This window comes from Coturnix japonica, chromosome 1 (genome assembly GCF_054131305.1).
Source record: "Coturnix japonica strain WE chromosome 1, WE-NBRP24, whole genome shotgun sequence".
NCBI classification, from domain to species: Eukaryota; Metazoa; Chordata; class Aves; order Galliformes; family Phasianidae; genus Coturnix; species Coturnix japonica.
Window position 1 is genome coordinate 71648336 of NC_140663.1, and position 18342 is coordinate 71666677.

The 18342-nt window shown below is 48.5% G+C and overlaps 3 protein-coding genes across 11 annotated transcripts in view; 2 read left to right on the plus strand and 1 right to left on the minus strand.

The window, feature by feature from the left end:
* The first annotated feature begins 94 nt into the window (after nt 1–94).
* Nucleotides 95–736, plus strand: MRPL51 (mitochondrial ribosomal protein L51). The gene is made up of 2 exons (XM_015873426.3): nt 95–338; nt 460–736. The coding sequence occupies exons 1-2, from the start codon at nt 104–106 to the stop codon at nt 654–656; spliced, it is 432 nt and encodes a 143-aa protein (XP_015728912.2). The 5' UTR covers nt 95–103; the 3' UTR covers nt 657–736.
* An 842-nt stretch (nt 737–1578) lies between these two features.
* The window catches only part of VAMP1 (vesicle associated membrane protein 1), a 43695-nt gene continuing 26931 nt past the window's right edge, over nt 1579–18342 (plus strand). For 2 of the 8 annotated variants that reach the window (XM_085524142.1, XM_085524115.1), the window contains exons 1-4: nt 1579–1631; nt 2146–2275; nt 3054–3212; nt 3462–3513. In XM_085524142.1, coding sequence (XP_085380268.1) covers nt 1630–1631; nt 2146–2275; nt 3054–3212; nt 3462–3513 — 343 coding nt within the window. In that variant the 5' untranslated portion in view covers nt 1579–1629. Of the gene's footprint in view, nt 1632–2145; nt 2276–3053; nt 3213–3461; nt 3514–3912; nt 6154–6312; nt 6504–6583; nt 8583–10259; nt 11427–14463; nt 14622–18342 lie in introns of those variants that run through there. The other 6 variants (XR_014937289.1, XM_085524124.1, XM_085524149.1 and 3 more) reach the window with 6 other exon arrangements.
* SCNN1A (sodium channel epithelial 1 subunit alpha) lies at nt 8839–17319 on the minus strand. 2 transcript variants are annotated; one of them, XM_085524038.1, is made up of 13 exons: nt 17202–17319; nt 16339–16709; nt 15685–15940; nt 14692–14879; nt 13796–13896; nt 12972–13135; nt 12521–12619; nt 12234–12351; nt 11877–11955; nt 11522–11579; nt 11337–11392; nt 10750–10825; nt 8839–10538 (listed from the first exon to the last, which is right to left on the minus strand). In XM_085524038.1, exons 2-13 carry the CDS (start codon nt 16683–16685, stop codon nt 10212–10214), a joined length of 1869 nt encoding a protein of 622 aa, XP_085380164.1. In that variant the 5' UTR covers nt 16686–16709; nt 17202–17319; the 3' UTR covers nt 8839–10211. The 2 variants fall into 2 exon arrangements, with proteins under 2 accessions (XP_085380164.1, XP_015728937.2); XM_015873451.3 differs by lacking the exon at nt 17202–17319 and adding an exon at nt 16884–17053.

The window sequence follows — 18342 nt, forward strand, 5'->3', positions numbered from 1 at the left end:
AGCGCCCGGCAACGCCGCTGCCCTGCTGGGCCTCCACCAATCGCCGCTTCCCTTCCCTCAGCGACCGTTAGCGCGGCACCGCCCTCCTCCTTCCGCTTCCAAGATGGCGGCGCTGTTGCGCGGTGCGTTGCGCCGGGTGGCGGCCTTGCCTCAGGCGGTGCGGGGCGTCAGCGGTGGGGGGCAGCGCCCCGACGCCAGCCGCCCCCTGCCCATCACATCCCCCCTGGCCGGGCTGCCCCGCAATTTTCGCGTTAGGGAACCCCCGAAACCTAAGAAGGTGGATCGGTGGACGGAGAAACGGGCCTTGTTCGGGGTCTACGACTACGTGGGGATCCTGGGTGAGGAGCCCTGGGCGGGAGGGGACCGTGCCCGGAGGCAGCTACGAGCGAGCAGCCCCTCCTGGGGGTTATCGAGGCCTTTCCCTGGTTCTGCCTTCAATTTTGACCCTTTTATTCTCAGGCGGTTTCCAGATCCACCCCAAGCACCTCATCGTGGGGCCCAGGTGGCTGCGAGGCTGGCGGGGCAACGAGCTGCAGCGCTGCATCCGCAAGAAGAAGATGGTGGGAGATCGGATGTTCGTGGACGATTACCACAATCTCAATAAGAGGATCCGCTTCTTGTACAAGCGCTTTAACCGCACTGGAAAGCACCGCTAGGAGAGACCGGGGGGTCTGGAGTTGGGCTTTTGCGGTGTCACGGTCGGAATAAAGCCATGTTTGTTGCGGCTTTGTTCCCAGTGCTGTCTGCAACCTTTGCTGTGTGTTTCTGGCCCAGCCCCAAGGTCCTGCTGCTGGAACTACAGCCGCCTTAGTCACGTCTGATGGACTTCTCACAGTGCCAGCCTGCATCTCTTAGCTATTAGCTGAGAGCCTTCAAGATTTGGGCCAGCCTTGTAGCTTCCTTTCAGTCTTTATTAGCTCTAGGTTTCCATATCCTGCTGGCCAAAGGGATATTCATGCAGCACGACCATACGACATCATGCAGAATGAGCTTTGAAGGGGGGTGGGAGTTCATCTCATTTTCCATTGCTCAGGGTGCTATTTTGGCATCAGCCAATCATTTGTTATATGCATCCATATATATGTGTGTGTATATATATATATGTATATATGTAGCCATAACTACTTTATCCTAGTAAATAGCTTTATCTCAACCCACAAGTCTCACTTTGCTATTCCCGTGGTTCTGCCACACTGAGCTGCATTCTCGTCTAACCCTTGGGATCCCACAGCAGCTGCCCATACCTGCAGCCCCTTCGGGCTGTTACCCAGAGCCTGATCTCGCTCAGCTGGCAGCCAAGGCTCGGCCGCATCCGCTGGCAGGTCCCCATGAGGTGTTCCTGCTCCATACCCCATTGCTGCATCGCACCCTCGCCTCAGCCCTACCCCGCTTGGGCGGGGAGTCCGGGAGCAGCGAGAGGCGGGACTTAGGGAAGCGGCTGATTGGCTGAGGAGGAGGAGGACGCGCTGCTGATTCGCCCCTATGGGCGAGACTGCCCTGTGACTACTTCTGATTGGCTGCCGGCCCTGTGGGCGGGGCCTCGGTCACTATAAGTAGGGGAGGTGGCAGCCGGCGTGCGGCGCTTGTGTGAGCGTGGTGTGCGGAGCGTTGTTGCGGTGGTGACGCGGGATGTGAGTGTGTGTGGGGCGGGAGGCGGCGGTGCGCGGGGATGGGGCGGCCGTGAAGGGGAGCTGTGCGGGTTGGGGCGGCGGGCGGGTGAGCGCAGGGCCGGCGGCCTGACCAGTCAGCGGCACGGAGAGTGAGTGGCGCATTGCAGCAACCTTGGGCCGTGCTGTGCGCACTGCCGCCCCTACACCGGGGCGCTCCCGCTGCCCGCCCGCAGTGCACGGGGTCCGTCCCTTCATCGCAGCCTCCTCCCGGCTCCCTGCTGCTGGGCTCCGCTTCTATCGCTCCTCTTACGACGGCTGCGGCCGCATCCCGGTCACCTCCGTCCCCTTGTGGGGAGCTGGCAGGGCGCGGTGCCAGCACGGCCCGACCCGCAGGTTGCTTGCAGATATGGAGGCTGTGGGATGGGGGGGGGAGTTGTTGCCTGCTCTCACCTTCAGCTCAGGTAGCTCGGGGTGTGCTTGTCCTTTGGCAGCTCAGGGACTGATGTTTTCTCTCTGTCCTTGTGTGTTCCCGTAGGTCTGAACCGGCTCAGCAACCTGCTCCTGGGGCTCCAGAAGGGGGAGCCCCTGCCGGGGGACCCCCTGGGCCACCCCCCAATCTGAGCAGTAACCGACGGCTGCAGCAGACGCAGGCCCAGGTGGAGGAGGTCAGTAGTTGTGCTGCTTCCCTAGGGCTGAACGGGCACTTGTGCTGCTCTGCTGCAGTGATGCTCTTGATAAGCATATGTTGCTGAAGAGGTGGTTGCTTTTGGAATTCAGGTACTGGAGAGACACTGATAATGCAAGCATGATGTCTGATCTGTAAACGGGCAGGAGCTGAGATAAAAAAGCTTTATATTTAAAAGCTGCATAAGTTTGGTTGTGGCACCTAAGGAGCAGACCTGCTAAATTTTTCATGCTTCATATAACATGTCTCCCATAGAAATAAACCTCTATGGGATCCAGAACAACTCTTAATCCCTGCCAGGTGAGCAGTCAGAGTGCGGGTTTAATGTAAGATGTGAATCCTACTTGACTTCACAGAGTTGGAGGCTGCTGACATGCAGTAACTCCTTTATGCCTCATTGGGGCAGCAACACGTAGCTCTACGTTGGCTTTGCAGTTATGTTCCATTGAGCATGTGATGGTTGCTGTGGAGGGAGTTGCTGTAATCTTGGTGGACTTGAGAACTTTCGATAAGAAGTGAGAGTAGTGTGCTGCAAATGTAGTTTAATTATACTTGAGACGGAATGTGTTAGGTTCTTTCCCCATTTCCATGTAGGCAATAACCTGAAAGTTGGTTTTTAACCCTCATATTTATTCTTTGTTTCAGGCCTTTACTTGTTAGTAGTGTCTCAGCATTACTTTTTGGCTGTGTTACTGCTTTTACACTTTCAACCCTATTGAACAACTATGACTACTGCTATTGGTTATTTCCTTCTGCAGGTGGTTGATATAATGCGTGTAAATGTCGACAAGGTACTGGAACGAGACCAGAAACTGTCAGAGCTTGATGACCGGGCGGATGCACTTCAGGCTGGTGCCTCAGTATTTGAAAGTAGTGCAGCAAAACTCAAAAGGAAGTACTGGTGGAAGAACTGTAAGGTGAGTTTCCTAGTGCTATGATTTCTTTCATTAGAGGGGAATTTGATTAGCTTTGTTCAGGGCTTTCTGTGAATAGTTGGGACATAACTACTACAGCAATTTCAAATGTTTAGGATTATTTCACTGTGGAAAGTCTTTGAGGCCTCAGCTTCCTGCTTTCAGCATCTGCCTCATGTTCCCTGGTTGCCATGGAAGCTGTGAACTTGCAATCTGTTCTGAGTATTACTATCTGACCATCTCTCTTTCTAGATGATGATCATGATGGGAGTGATTTGTGCCATTGTGGTGGTGGTGATTGTAAGTAAGTACTGAAAAGCCCAGGATCACAGGTGAAGAAACCCTAACTCCAGAGTACTTAAAAACTTATGCTTTTTTGTTTATCATCTGGAGGGTCTTGTTTGCATAAGTGGTAATTTCTTTCCTTGGGAAAGGGAAGCAGTAGTGTTGGAACTTCCACAGTTACTGTGGAAATAGTATGTTTTACAGAGCAAGGAAAGGAAGCGGGGGTGGCTGTTAATGTAGAAATAAGACGTTTTCTTACCAGGTCAAATAAACCTGTAAATATGAGGGATAGATACCTTGAAGTGGGTGGGTTTACAAGTCCCCTTCCTGGTGGGGGATTTGGAGGTCTCTGTGGGACCTTTGGTGTAACTTGCCCTTCTGTTCTTTCCTTTTTTTTCCCTTCTTGCTTTGTGTCCAGTCTACTTTTTTACTTGAATGTAGCCCTTTCAGTCTGCAACCTGCTGTCCCCTATCACCTTGCCTGTCTCTTCTTGCCTCTGAGTCTTCCCTTCCCTTCCACCTAGCTTTTCCATTGATTACTTTATTGATTCTGATTTGTTGTCTTTTTTTAAGATTATGAAGTGCTCTACTGATCACGGGTTAGACTTCCCAACAGCTGCAGCTTAAAGAGAGGGTCATCTGAGCTGAGAGGAATAGGAAGCAGGGGAGGAGTGGGTAGCTATTATTCCTGCTCTTCTGTGGGGAATTTGTGGCTTATTTTGGGGTGTAAGTTTGTTTAGTTAGTGCCTGTGTGGACTCTAGCAAATAAAGAATGCCTTAATGTAGTGCCTTTAGGGATGCAGGACTTCATCATGTGAGTTTCTTGTGCTTTGCATAAAGAGTGGCAACATGATGTATGCTTTTAATTGATGAAATAAAGGCTAGTTTGTGCTGGTCAGTGACTATAATCCATCTGACTGAGCTCGACAGTCATCTAGATTTCACTAGTCATGCAGGGATGAGCACTCAAGGAAGTGATTTATTCTGCTTGTTATTCTAAGTTGACTTGCTCTTTGAATGTGGACACTTCAGCTGTAATAAAAAGGAGTCAATGTGATTACCTCAGTGAAGTGCACCAAATTTCATGTTGATTGGAAGGAGTTTTGTTGTTGTCTAAAGGGCCTGTGTGGGCATAAAATCTACTGCCGGAAGGAATAAATCACCAACAGCAAGGAGTTTGGTGTAAGTGCTTCAAATATTCCTTTCATCTATGCAGACACAAGCCAGGACCTTACAGCTTTCTACTGTCTTGTAGCTTTCTGGAAGATGTTGAGGCTAGTGGCAGAAAAGAGAATGAGAGTTGTGCTTTCCAGTGTTACCATGTTGAATGGCGAAGGAAGTCCACTACATAATAGGTGAAGGAAATTGGATGTACTCCACGTGAGACTGAGTCACATAGTTGAAGAATACCTGTTCTGCTTCTCCAACCACGAAAGCCCAAACTTTCAGCAGGAGTTAGAAAATATTGGAAACGGTTACCTAGGAATTCAAAGGGAAATGCTGCTCTGGCATGGATATTGCAAAGTGACATTAGTTGCCCCAATTTGGTAGCGTAGATCCCTAGATCAAACTGAAATCTTCCTACTCACTGTGAGTTTTCATGAGCTTAGATTTGGAGTGGTCTCTGCTGTAAATAAACTTACAGTGTGGAATGCCATGGATTTCTGTAAGCAATCTCCCATGCTTTTCTCTTTCAGAAAGAGCAAGAGCTGTGAATTGCTCAAACATGTTGTCAAACCAGGGGTTAAACGAGCTGACCTGTTCCACAGTTTCTGCAGGTTTTTTGAGTGTATTTATTTTTTATACAAGCTAAGCTGTAGCCCATAATCTGGACTGTAAAGAGGATGGCTCTTTAGCTGAGGAGGCTCTACCTCAGGTGCAGAGACCTGTCTAGGCTTAGGAGGATGTAGGAAAAAGCATCACTGGCGTTTTGTACTTCCAGGTGGAAGTATAAAATATGGGAGGAGCAGATGCATTTTGTTGCACTGAGGATGCTGGAGAAGCCCCTTTCCTCCTCACAGGTTGTCTGGGACGGGGCTAGGTTTTGCATGCTCACTTCCATGCCCCAGCATTTCATTTGCGCTGAGTTCATCTCCCTGCAATTCCATCCCTCTCCACCTTGGGTGAGGGCAGAGTTGAAGATCTGGAGTGAAGCAGCCCTCGTTCCCTGAGCACTTGCCTAATTCCCTGTGGAACTGAGATGTGATGGACGGTCAGAAGTGCATCTGCTGAAGAGGAGCCAGGGTCTGCTTTGTACTACTTACGGCTGTCATTCTAGGGGGTGGGCATACAAGCTTGAGGCCCCCAGACCAGCAATTCACTTGAACTTTTCAAAACAAAGCCATTGGTGCCCCATTCCTCCTATTCCTCTGGGGGCTAAGGTCCCCTTAGGCTGTCTCTTTCATTTCTTTCTCTTGGATGTTGTATGTTGCTGTCTCTTCTGCTTCCTTTCCCTTCCTTTGTGTCTCTATGCATGGGCAAAAAATTTATCAAGGCCCTCTGAGTAAGAGCAAGGGACTCTGCCGTATGCAGCATTACAGCCAATTACGCACGTGCAATTTATTTCCTTCCTCTATAAATACAACTGTAATCTCTGGCATGTTGTAGTAATCAGCTCATGTATTTTAAACAGTCTCAAAGAAACACAATTCATCACCTTACTGAGTCTGTCTGGTCTGTTAGTGGGTGGGGAAGGGCTGGGATCACAGACTGCTTTTAAGAAACACATTGTTTTTATTGTCACCAGTACCATATACATAATGGAAGTTCTGTGTGTCAAAGCAACAAGCTGTCTCTTTTTGCCATGGTGTTGGTTGCAGTGGTAGTGGAACTGTATGTGTGGCTGACTCCAGTGGCAAGTCTATAACAAGTCATGTGGACTAGAGGCCCCTCAAGCCAGTTCTACTTCCAGCCACCATGTCCAGCCACGGCGTAATGCATGGAGAGGTGATTTCCTGAATGGATGTGTTGCTGGTAGCTCTGACTCCTCAGGCTGTGTTGCCTTTGGGTTTCAGCGACCTGCTTGCAGGTCCTTAAACTTGGAAAGTAATTTTTCACTGAGATTGGGATGTTTGTTTGGGGTGTATTCAGGTGTCTGAATGAAGATCTCCCAAAGCAGGATGATACAGCGTATATTGAAGCATGGCTGGAATTGAGGCAAGTACCCCCTTGTTTTGCTTCACTTGTACACCTGAAACTCATGAAGAACAGGTATCTCATTTTAAAGCAAGTTCTGTCCATTTATCTGCACTTGTGGTTACAATCCTGAGTTGGTAAACAGTCCTCCCTGCAGCTTGTGGATCAAAACATTTTGATTGCAATCTTTGTCCAGGCTTAACTTTGTCACAGTTCTATCAGAACAATGTATGTGTATTGGTGAAACTGAAGCAGTGCTGCTAGGCTGACTATCTCAACAATGAAAGCAATCTTGGAAGAAGAGGATTATGGACTGGCCAGTGAGTTGAAGTAAGCACATACAGTCCAAATGTCAGTACAGATCAGGCCTGCACAACCATGCTATTAGTTCTGTCCTGTTTTTATTGTGGGTAGGAAGGATTTTATTCTCAAAACAGATGAAGTTTCCATTCCATCGATGACATAATCTTGAAGCCCCAAGCCAAACCTGGAGACTTGTGCCCACCCTCCAAAACTGCTCAGCTGTCCTTTTTTCAAATTTCCCTTTTTCCAGACATACAAATTTGTGTTGAAAAATTCCCAGCAACTCTTTCCTGCCTCAGATGTTGCTGTTTTATCCTTACCCCTGCCTTTCCTGTCACACATGTTCATTATTCCCTGGCTTATCACTCCAGATACTCTCCTCATTCAAGTCTCTTTGGGTGCTCTGAATGCTCCTGTAACTTTTAGCACCTGTGTATGGGACCCCTCTCATTTTGTTGTCCCCTGGTTTTGTCTTATACCATCCCCACACCCTCATATTCTCAAACTCTTTTTGCTAGAGGGTTGAGCTGTTTTTCCTCTCCTTCTCATATCACTTTCAATTTTCCTTGTCCTACTATGCTCTCTTTCTTAGAGCTTTTCAAGTCCTCTTATTTGACTAAAGCCGTCAAAATAATTAGTGTCCTTAAATTTCTCAGACTGTATTCCTTCCATAGCATAACAACCAAATGCTTTTAACTCTATCAGCTTGCAAATTTTTGCTGCTACCACAGTCTCACGTACATTTGGGCCCTTCATACCCTGTCTCAGCTGGTTCTTCCACATCCCAAGAGCTCAAATCCTTCTTCTACTGCATCCTTCAGATACTTTTTCCTATTTCTGTGCCTTTCCTATGATGATGTGTGTCCCAGTCCAAAAAGGTCACTTCCCTTTCTTCAGTGCCCTATGACCAGCAGTTGTTCCTTGTGTTTTCCGTGTCTTCCGAGTAACTGCACTGTACTATTAATGTAACTGGCTATTGACTTTATTATCTGTAGAAATTCACAACACTGAAAGTAGAAGCCTTTCCCCCTTGTTGTCTAGTGAATATCTCAGTATGCATATGCATGCATTCTTCCCTTTTCTGCACTCATTCCAGCACTACTGGACTCACCTCTCATCACCCAGACCAAATCCACTGTGTCTGCTGAGCTGATAATTTATGGCATCATCTGCTTACAGCAAATGTAGGGATTTTCTTGTGAGGATCACCTGATCTCTCACACAATGGCAGTTTTTACACTAATCCTTTAGCCAGGTACAGGTAATCCAGTTGCCGACCTGTATAGCAACTTCATGTTTGTACAGGCCTTTAGTTCTGGGTTTACTGCCATTACTTAGAGATCATCAGTCAATGCTGATGTTTTAAATTTCACTTCTGCAGAAGAGATAACGTGGTTCAAGCTTCCTCTAGGGAATTAGCACTTTCTTCTGTAGCTATATCTGGAGAGACTTTAAATACCTTTCAAGTAGCTATTGTCTCTGATTAATCTTTATTTAATTACTAACTGATGCATGATGCAATGGGTTGCATTGATGTTGTAGTTGTCACAAGGTACCGTATCATATGAGGACTCATGTGAGGTCTAGCTCTTAACTTTGCTTCTTAGCCAGCGTGTTTTTCCAGCAAATAAAAGTTCCTATGTTGAGACAACTTTAGGGTGAGTGTCTTAGTGTTCTTCTGTTAAACACCTGTAGAAGTCTATTGTTTTTTTAAACAATGGAGGCTTCTCAGTACCTATGCCTCTATGAGCCCATGGTTGCAGGGCTCTCTCTCCTGCCAGTCTGAAGAATAAGGGTGCCAATGTGATAATGCCCTTTCACCTCCCTTTGCCAATTGCTCACTTCAATCCCCAGTAGAAAAACAGCATTTCTTCCCTTAAACAGAAAAGATCAGCACAGCACTGGGATAAAATTAGAAAAACTAAGGTTTAAGTTTAGTGTTTGTGCCCCTGAGGGGCATCACTCTGCTAGGAAGTGGAAAGTGCAGTTAGGTAATCGAGGCAACAGTAGTACAACAGGCATGTGCAACACATCAAAGGGGAGAATTAGGCAATAATACACACTTGTAAAATTCTGTGGGTTTCCAAGCATGGGGCACCTACCTTAAATGTTTAAAGTATTTTAAGTTTTTCTTTGTTGATTGTCTAGTTTCAGAATTCAAAAGCGGAGGCAGTTTGCAGTATCATTATGTACATGGATCTGTCTAAAATATATGCTTTAATTCTGCATCTAGTGAAGTGGATATTCCTGTCCGTTAAAGGACATTACCCTTGCTCTCTTTGACATCATGCAAAGTGCTGTGTAAACAACACTGCCAGCAGATGCAGCAGACTTTTTTTTTGTTTAAAGGAAAAAAGACAAGCTTTCTGCATGAGATAAGGTGTATGCTGTTATGCTGAGATCCCCAAATTGCTCTTTAAACTGGGAGAGGGTCCTCCTCTAGAGGTAACTGCCTATTATCTTTTGATTAGGCCAAAGCTTTCCCTGAAAGCATCTGAGATTAAAGCCTGCAGCAGTTCTGTTTTATGATCCTTAGTAGAGTAAGAAGGCCCCCTTTGGGCCCAGTTCAGTTCATCCTGAACTCTGGCAAATGGCTGAATGTATGTATGGTGTATCACAAGGAAGGAGACTGTTATGTAGCAAAGCTCTACCAATGTGCCATGGGCTGCTTTTTGTCCTGGTCTAAGAACAGCTACAAACTTCAGCCACCTCTCTTGACTATTGTGAATCACGTGGATTGAGATTGCCCACAGCTTCTCTTCTGGGAGAAGAGAGGGTATGCAGCTTGGTCTAGGGATCAGAGCTGGCTGTTAAGAAGTAAGGAAGAGTAACCAGTTTCCAACCTTAGGGAAAGTTTAAGGCTCAGCCTGGTGACTCACATCCCTGCTGAAAAGCCATTTTGGTCCCTTGTCGTACTACTGAGAAGGCCAGTTACACCTGCCAAACCTCTTTAATTAACACGAGATGAGAACTGTAGCAGCATCTTTGTTGCAGAGGAAAAAAAAAAAAAGTGCACATGTGAAGACTATAAGGAAGCTGAGTTGACATTTCCCCTTGGCAAACACTGGATTGTCTCTCATCCCTGGTGATCCCAAGAGCAGTAGTGTTTTACAAGACTGAAGGATTCACATATGATAGTAAAAGCAATTAACCACAATACAGTCTTCTGCTATGATCGAGGCAGAGCATCCCAAAAAGAAAGAAAGGTAGGTCCCACAGAGAAAGCATACAGCTTCTGGTCCGACTGCCATCTAACTGAGTTGTGAAATCAATCTCTGCCTCACTCATGTCCCATCTCACCATCCTTGCTTGGCCCGCACGGCTCCAGGCTGTTATAAGATGGCAGCGTGGTCACTACAGCTTCGACAGTGAAGCGGTGTGGAGAACCAAGTCCTGATGCCTCATCTTGGAAGGCAGCATTATCGTGACTGTTTGGAGGGGGCTCTGGGGAGGAGTGCCAACGCTTGGAGCGGCACCAGCGGAAGACCAGGATGAAAGTGATGACAATGAAATCCAGAATCAGCTCTGCAAGCTCCATCACAGATAGGACAGAGGATCCAAACCAGAGACTCCACTGATTCCCAAGCTGGGACAAGAGAGTCACTACCTGCAAGAGAAGGAAACAGGCAGTGATGAGAGTGTTTGTTGGAGTCTTTTGCGTTCTCTGCCTGCTTCCATTACTAGTACCATCATTATACTGGTGAGTTTTTCCCATATTTCACAGAAAGAGACTTGAGAGTCAGCAGTGCTGCTAGAATGAACACCTACCACACAGAGGGACATTGTGGTGTAATGGGTGGATGTGGTAAAGTACGTACTGTGAAGGCTGGTGACTCCCCATTGGTCTTGTAGTTCCATTCCTCAAAAAAGATATTCACTTTTGCAACTCCATTCCTGTTAATGAAAGATGGGTATGAGCAATGCTAAATCTGTAGTCCTCACATTTCTTCACTAAGCTTAGCTGTCTCCTCTGTCTCATTCCACTTCCTGTGCTCCTTACGCATATACCACCTAGAAGCTTTTCTCCACTTCCAGAGTTCCCTCGGTTTGTATGAAAATCTGAGGGACCAACTGTGCACTTCTGGGACTGTACTGTGAACTCCAGCATTTGTGTCATAATTTAGTATGTGCCAATTCCTACATCGCTCTCCCTTCCCACTGTTTCACTAGTCCTTTCTGTGACTGAACCATACAGCAGCAGCCTCTGGATTACTCTCTTCAGACTAGCAGCTAACCCCATAGGAGTCTTCACTTGGATTCCCAGTCTTTGTTTAAGTCTCGGTTTCTTTGCTGATTCAAGCCCACTGCCCGTGCCCCTGAGTCCAGTGATCTGACCACTCCATTCACCCTTTTTCCACCTGGACTACTTCTGGTTTTGATAAAACCCCTGTAAATGGTTTCTCACCTCTTGGATGTTATGTTGTATTTGTTCTGTTGTGAAAGCATGTAAAAAACCCAATCCTGAAATGAAAGCACAATAAATTATGTTACATGACTGCCATCACCTCTTGTAGATTTGGTATCACTTGAGGGGGAAGATTAAACCAGGGTTCAGAGCAGTGCTGTGGAGCCAGGACACTACTCCCTTACCTCTGAGACAGCAGAAGGCCAGCGAGAGTATCCAGCTGAGAGCTGATATTCTGTCATTCTGTAAGACAAGACCGTGTGTTAGCTGCTGATGAAGTCAGAGCCACTAGGCCAGGTGTCAGTCCCCAGGCACACCTGGAAACTCCCTCCCATGTTGAAGTTGTGCCCACTTCCCACTGAGCTTCTGCACAATCTTCAGGAGCCAACGCTGATGCTCCTCTGCCATTTTGTCATCCTGATGGGAGTAATATTGTATACGTCTGCACTTCAGCTAGTGGCTCAAGATTTTGCCCTGGTCACTGAATGCTTTCCAACATCCCTAGGAACAGAAAGTTCCTAATGTAACTTACAAACTTACTTGCAAGGTTTCCGACATTTGTGGAAGCAGCCCAGCACATCAGCTTTGAATTCAGCAAGGAGTTTGTAATAGCAGTAGCCTGAGCAGCAGAGAAAGTAAATCCAGATAAGCTCACAGTATCTATATGAAAAGAAAGTAATGCGCAACAGCAGTGGGAATCCAGAGAGGTCCTTCCACAAACACATAGGGACTAACAAAAGTGTCTTTCGGCTGTGCTATATCAGAAAACCTAATTTAAAACAATTAGAGTTACTGGGACATGAGATGGGCCAAACAGGTTCAGATGGGCATGAGGTTTTTAATGTAATATTATCTATGTAATACTTATCATATAAATCCTCTTCTGTAAGTACTCACCCCAAGCTACGTGCTTTGTGTAGTCACAATACTCTGCTCCATCAGGTAAGGGGTAAAAGTAATAGGCACAGGAGCAGCGCTGTACCATGTTGAGCTGAAAGCAGGAACGAATGCAGACCTGGGAGCACATAATGTGGAAATGCTTGAACAGGAGAACCAAAGCTGTTATACCCCGTATCACATAATCCTATTAACCTTGCCCGTGGATGAGCACGTCTATTAGGGGACTGAAGCATTCCAGGAAAGCTGTACAAGCAGCTGGCACGGAACCAGTGATCACAAGTTACCTGTTCAGTGTAGCGAGAGGAGTACAGGTTTTGCACTGGCACATCACTGCCATCCTCTGTACAGTCGCTGTAACTGCCCCCAAGACGCTCAGTCATCTCCTAGAACATAAAAGTCATTTCACAAAACAGCTAGCACTGTGTCGTCCCACCTCTACACTTATGTGCTACCTACTGCTTTCATCACTACCTGCTCCTTACACCTACCTCTGGATGCCAGCTCTCCCTGCTTACCTCTGTTTCATTGTTCTCTTATGAACTGCAACCAAATGTTTCTCATCCAGTCTGGCAAACCACTGCTTTTCCTGAACCTCCACCCCTCACTCCAGATGATGAATCCCCTCCCTTTGACACCTTCACTCCATGACAACCCATCAGTATCTACCCACCAAGTTACACCTTTCACACTGAAGTCCCACATCCACAGCTCTTAACCCTGCTGCTGCCGCCTCACCTTCCTCATGCTGATGGAGGTCTCAATACCTGGACGCACATTGAAACCCCCATCATCCATGAAGGCTGGCTCATTCTGATCGTGGACCATGACCCTGGCTCCAGTTACCGTTGACAACAGAGGGATGAAATCATTCTGCTCGGTGCGCACCACCAGAGAGAGGCCTGAGGATATGCCAGAGAACAAGGGATGTCATGGGTGGCCATCATGTGGGGAAGGACAGAGAGCAGAATGGTTACATCTGGATCAATAAGAAGTAAAGGGAGACAAATGTTAACCAGAGCTGAACCTAAGCTGTGTGGAAATGGGAGCATGGCCAAAGGAAGACCGGAGAGAAGGCTGGAGGCTCCAAGAGAGGCCGGAGAAAACTGGATTACTTTATTGCTACTTAGAAAAGATTAATCTGGGAATGGAGAGAGATTTCATGGAGAGAATTGGAATTGAACAAAAGATTGAAGATTGGCCCTAGAGGGGCTTCAGGAAGGTTAGGAACATGCACAGATCAGCTGCTCAAAATGTTAAATGCCAAAGGAGGAGGTCAAGACTAAACTCTCTCAGGAGAGCAGCACTAGAGCTCAACAGAGACTTAAGGAGCAGACAGTGAAAGTCCAGAGGGAGCGGTGAACATAAGGATCAGGTACTGAAGGGAAAGAGTTCAGTAAGACAGCAGTGAAGGACAGCCATGTCCATGACACAGACACCTCCACATGGGTCAGAGCAGAGTTGGGATGAGACGGAGCAGAGCTGTAATCTACCACTGTAACTCCTCTGGTCTTACTGACACCCTCCATGGTGAAAACAGCTAAGCCAAAAGTGCCTCTCACCATTATTAATCCCAGGCAGAGAAGATGTCCACAGGCTGCTGCTGTTGTCATTGAAGGTGTAGCAGTTCCCATACAAGGGATGGTGGAAGTGGGTGTAATTCCTGTGATGGGAACAGAAATATTCACACAGGTGAGAAGGGCTGTGAGACCAAGAAAGACTTCCTGAAAGGAACAATTCTCTTCCACCTGCACAGAGAGGGGCTTAGAGCAGATGGGCAGTGTTTGTTATGTAAACTAACCTGAACAGGGAAAAGCAATTAAAATCTGCTGTAAAAAATGTCCTAGAGCTAGATAGGTTTTTATATGTTTTCTTGTACTGCTAGCATTTGGTTTTTTGTTGTGGTTTTTAGTTTGTTGTTTTGTTTTTTTGGGTTTTTTTTAGCAGTATCAGCAATTACTGTATTATCTTAATACTGACAAAGCTCTTAGCTGTCTGTACCCCTTGCCTTGCCAATGGGTTTAATTTCATTGCCTCTTTAGGGCTTCTAAACCATAATGGCAGGAGAGACGTGCAATGCTGTTTATTCACTTTCTCCTCTCCTCTTCCTGTATGAAGCTGACATGTACGACTTCAGCACTGCATATCACCCTCAGCATGCACACCAGCCTTCTATATTGTATGCTTGGGCTTTGTAGCAGTATAATGGTTTCATTTCTGTGGAACTCAGGGGAAGAAGAAGAGAAACCATCCTCTGAGGACACAGAAAGTCTGACCCTGCTGAGCACAACCCTCAGGAAAGACTTGAGATACCACTTGAGACAAGGGGACCTGAACAAAGAACAGCCCCACCCTGGGAAAGAAGTTCTCTAACGTGAGTTTCTTGAATCCCCCTTGAACCCAGGCACAAAATGCAGGTGTCAGTAGGAATAAACAGTGGGGTGTTTCTACCACTTACGCCTTGTCACATGTTGCTTCGTTGAAGCGGCAAGCGTAAATAAAATTCTCAAAGTCAGACTCGTCCAGGTCTTTCGCATCAGGCAGCTGTGCCAGGATATTGATGTAGTGAAAGCTGTACCATTCCCGCACCGCATCCACTCCTGACGAGTACGTCTGATGGAAACAATCCTCGTTGTTTTCACTGCACTGTGAGAATGAAAAAAGCAGCTGTATCAGGGAAGTCTTGTCCTAGAGGAGGTGGCTGTGCTCCCCAGCAGGGTATAGAGACAAAGCAGAGTGAGCAAAAATGCTCCGTGGCACGCTGTGTTAAAAGAAAAAGGCAATCAGTAGCACAGGGGAAAGCAATCCCTCAGTGTAAGAGAGACACTAGGTCAACAGGCATGGGTGAGAGATAGCAAACTGCAGTGTGGTGTGCAGTGTGATCTACTGCATGTAAAACCTATGTGATATAAAACCAGAAGCATTAAATTCTAGCATGGGGAGCCCTCCCTTCAGGGTGTGTCCTGAGAAACTTGGTGACCCCATTGGAACTCCATTTAACTGGCAAATGATTCCCTTCAGTGCCTTTTAAAATGCAAATCCGGATACCCAAGGGCAAAGAAGATACTGCCCAGGAGCAAATATGGCCATGATCAAATTGTGCATGGCCCACAGCCATGCAATACCACCCCTATTCAACAATTACTGAGCAATACTATGGCTGTTAGTAAATGGCTCTGAAAGACTGATGTAGCCTTCAGGAAGGATGAGGTTTCCCTGTCTCACCTAGGAACAGACAGGCAATGACAGGGACAAGTCTTCCACACAAATAGGGACAGGACTTGGGGAGCAGTAATATGTTGGGAAAAGGCTTCAGCTCCATCTGTCATCAAGAAAAGCCAGCGACAAAAATCACTCTGTATGAGGAAGGGCATGGCCACAAGGCTAACGAGACAGAAGTGGGTAGACAGGGGTCGGAGCGGGTAGCTCAGAACATAGCTTGGGATCTCACCAGAACAAAGCCAATTTTCCAGTCGTTCTTATCCACTGAGGGGCTGTTTTCTGGCAAGCTGACCAAGTTATCCCGCTTCTGCCTGCGCAGAGGATGGCGCTGGACATGATGGAGCAGGCTCCTGGAGGTGCGCCTTCGTGAGAACTGCGCTGACCCGTCACTTCGTGCCAGGGACATGTTATAGTCATAAAGGTCCAACAGTGTCTGATGGGTGATTTGGTCCAGTTCGTCCAGCTTCTTCCGAATGGCACTGTACCTATATGGTGGGAGAGAGGAGCCTGCAGGGTTAGGGCTGGATGCACATGAACAGTTCTGAGTAAGATGTGTGGCAGAGTTTAATGGGGTGATTCAGGACATTCCCACTGACTGCTGAAAATCCAGCCCCTTTGCTGGAGGCCACTGTTTCTTGTAGGAGATAAGGAAGTGCAACTGTTTCTGCCCTGGGAAAGTTTTCAGAGCAGCCTACTAACATGCCACCAGGTAGAGCAGCTTAAACGAACACAGTTTACTGTGAATGCCCTGTGACAGCAAAGAAGCTTCTCTTCCACCTGCCCTTCTACAAGTCAATGACCAAGAAGAGAGCATGAATACATGCCTCTGTCCTATGCCCATGGAGGTCAAGGCAGCTGAAAGCTCTGGGAGACCATTTCTTACCTGTATGGGTTGAGCGTGCACAGCGTCACCGCAGGGAAAGTCAACCTGTCCGAGTTGAGGTTGAGGTTGAGATTGACAGGGTAGCTGAAGTACTCCCTGTAGAGGATTCCAAACTGCCAGTACATTAAGCCGAAGGTGAGGAAGAAGAGGACAGACCAGAAGGCCGTCTTCATCTTGTTCTTTTTAGAGCACACCAGGCGAATAGCTCCGTGGATGGTCGTGTTGCTACAGAAGAACTGGAACAGCTCCTGGTAGGAACCATAGAACTCGATGAGGCCCTCCTTCTCATCTTCCTTCTGCTGCTGCTCTGCTTCCTGCTTGCACTGCCCGGTCTTCTCTGCTGGCATCTTCCCTTCCTTCACAGACCCACCCTGAAACACAGATTAAGAGTGAGGTGGGCTTCCCACAGGATCACAGCTCCGGATGGCCGGTGCTCCCACCCCCCTCCTCCCTCATCCCACCAGGGCCCGACAGGTGACAGACACCCCCCGATTCCCACCCGATCCCTCAGCCCTCCCGCAGCCGCCGACCCCCGCGGGACTGACGCGGGGCGCCGTGCCCATGGCGGGGCCGTCCCGCGCCGTCGGGGCGGGAGGCGCGGGCCGGGAGCGGGGCCCAGATCTCGCTTTCCCCAACGCTGCCGGCTCGCTCGCAGCTCCCCGGCTGGGCTGGGACTGGTTCCTTTCCAGTTGGAGCCAGCACCCCGCCCGGCTCCTGCCCTGCCAGCCTCTCCCCGCCCACCCCTCCTTCCCTTCCCCTTCCCCCCGGGCCGCTCCCGGCGAAGAAAAGCCTCTTTAAACTCTCAAGTGTCCGCGGCCGGGCGTGGGCAGCCGAAGTCCCGGGGTCTGCTCTAGGGGGGTCACCTTGGCGGCGCCGCGCCGTCGGAGATCGCTGCTCGGCGGCGTCCCGGCGGCCCCCTGGACCCCGACGGGCGCTCGAGGCCACCGCGGTGCCCCCAGCGAGGAGCCGGCAGCCCCGGCCAGGTGGGAACAGGGAACGGCGCGGCTCCCCACCGCCCCCCCGGCGGCGGGGACACGGCGTCCCGGCGGCAATGCGGAAAGCGAGCTGGCAGGGCTGCTCCGAGAACGTAGGGACGGGGCCGCTTTCCCTCTTAAGCTCTCAGCCCGTCCAGGGGTCCGCCAGGGCCAAGCCGTGCCCGCGGAAGCGTCGGTGAGGTGCATCGCGGTGCTGTGTCGTGGGGGCACACCGGGATCCTGCGTCCCAGCAGCGCTTTTTGTGTGGTTTTAACTATTGGATTTCACAAAGCCGAGGGAGATGGGGTGAAGTTGGAGTGAGCTTTTAGTGGGGGCTGGGGCAGGGCAGGATGAGGTGATATGCATGAAGGAACACTGCTTTCGCTGGTTCATTAATGAAGAAATCTCACATCCAGAATGAGCTGGCCCAGACATCGCAGGCAGCACTTATCAGGAACCACATCCCCACTCTTTTCCAAACGACTCAATCTCAAACCATCACCGTTTGAGGCTTTCGCTTCTTTCTTTATGCCTGCCCTCTTTGGGTCAAGTCCTTGTTCCAATTCACCTCCTGCAGTTCCTGAGTTTTGATCCTGACTGGAGCGTGCAGCAGTTTGGTTGGTGACGCAGCCACTTCATGTTGCAACACACCACGCTAGAAAATGGCGAGGAGCAGCACCCTTGTGAGGCTGGTGGAGTGTGCCAGGAGCAGCCCTGTGATAGCTGCGTGCTGCTAACGCACAAACACCACCCTGAGCTTCTTCTCATTCCATCCCACATCAGAAGCAAACTTAGTTATCTCAAGCAGTTCTGAACATATTATCTGAAGAACAAATTGCAAAGAGTGGAGGGGATGGAGAGAATGAACAAAAATTGTTCACAAATGCCAGTTGCAAATCAGTTCCTTAAGCTCAATACTTTTTAGGGGGCGGATATGAGCTCTTTGCTCTTGTGTTGCTTGCATGCTTTATGCACTTGGATGCACACAGAGAATCCCCACAGGTGCACATCAGTGTTGTCGTTCAGCCTG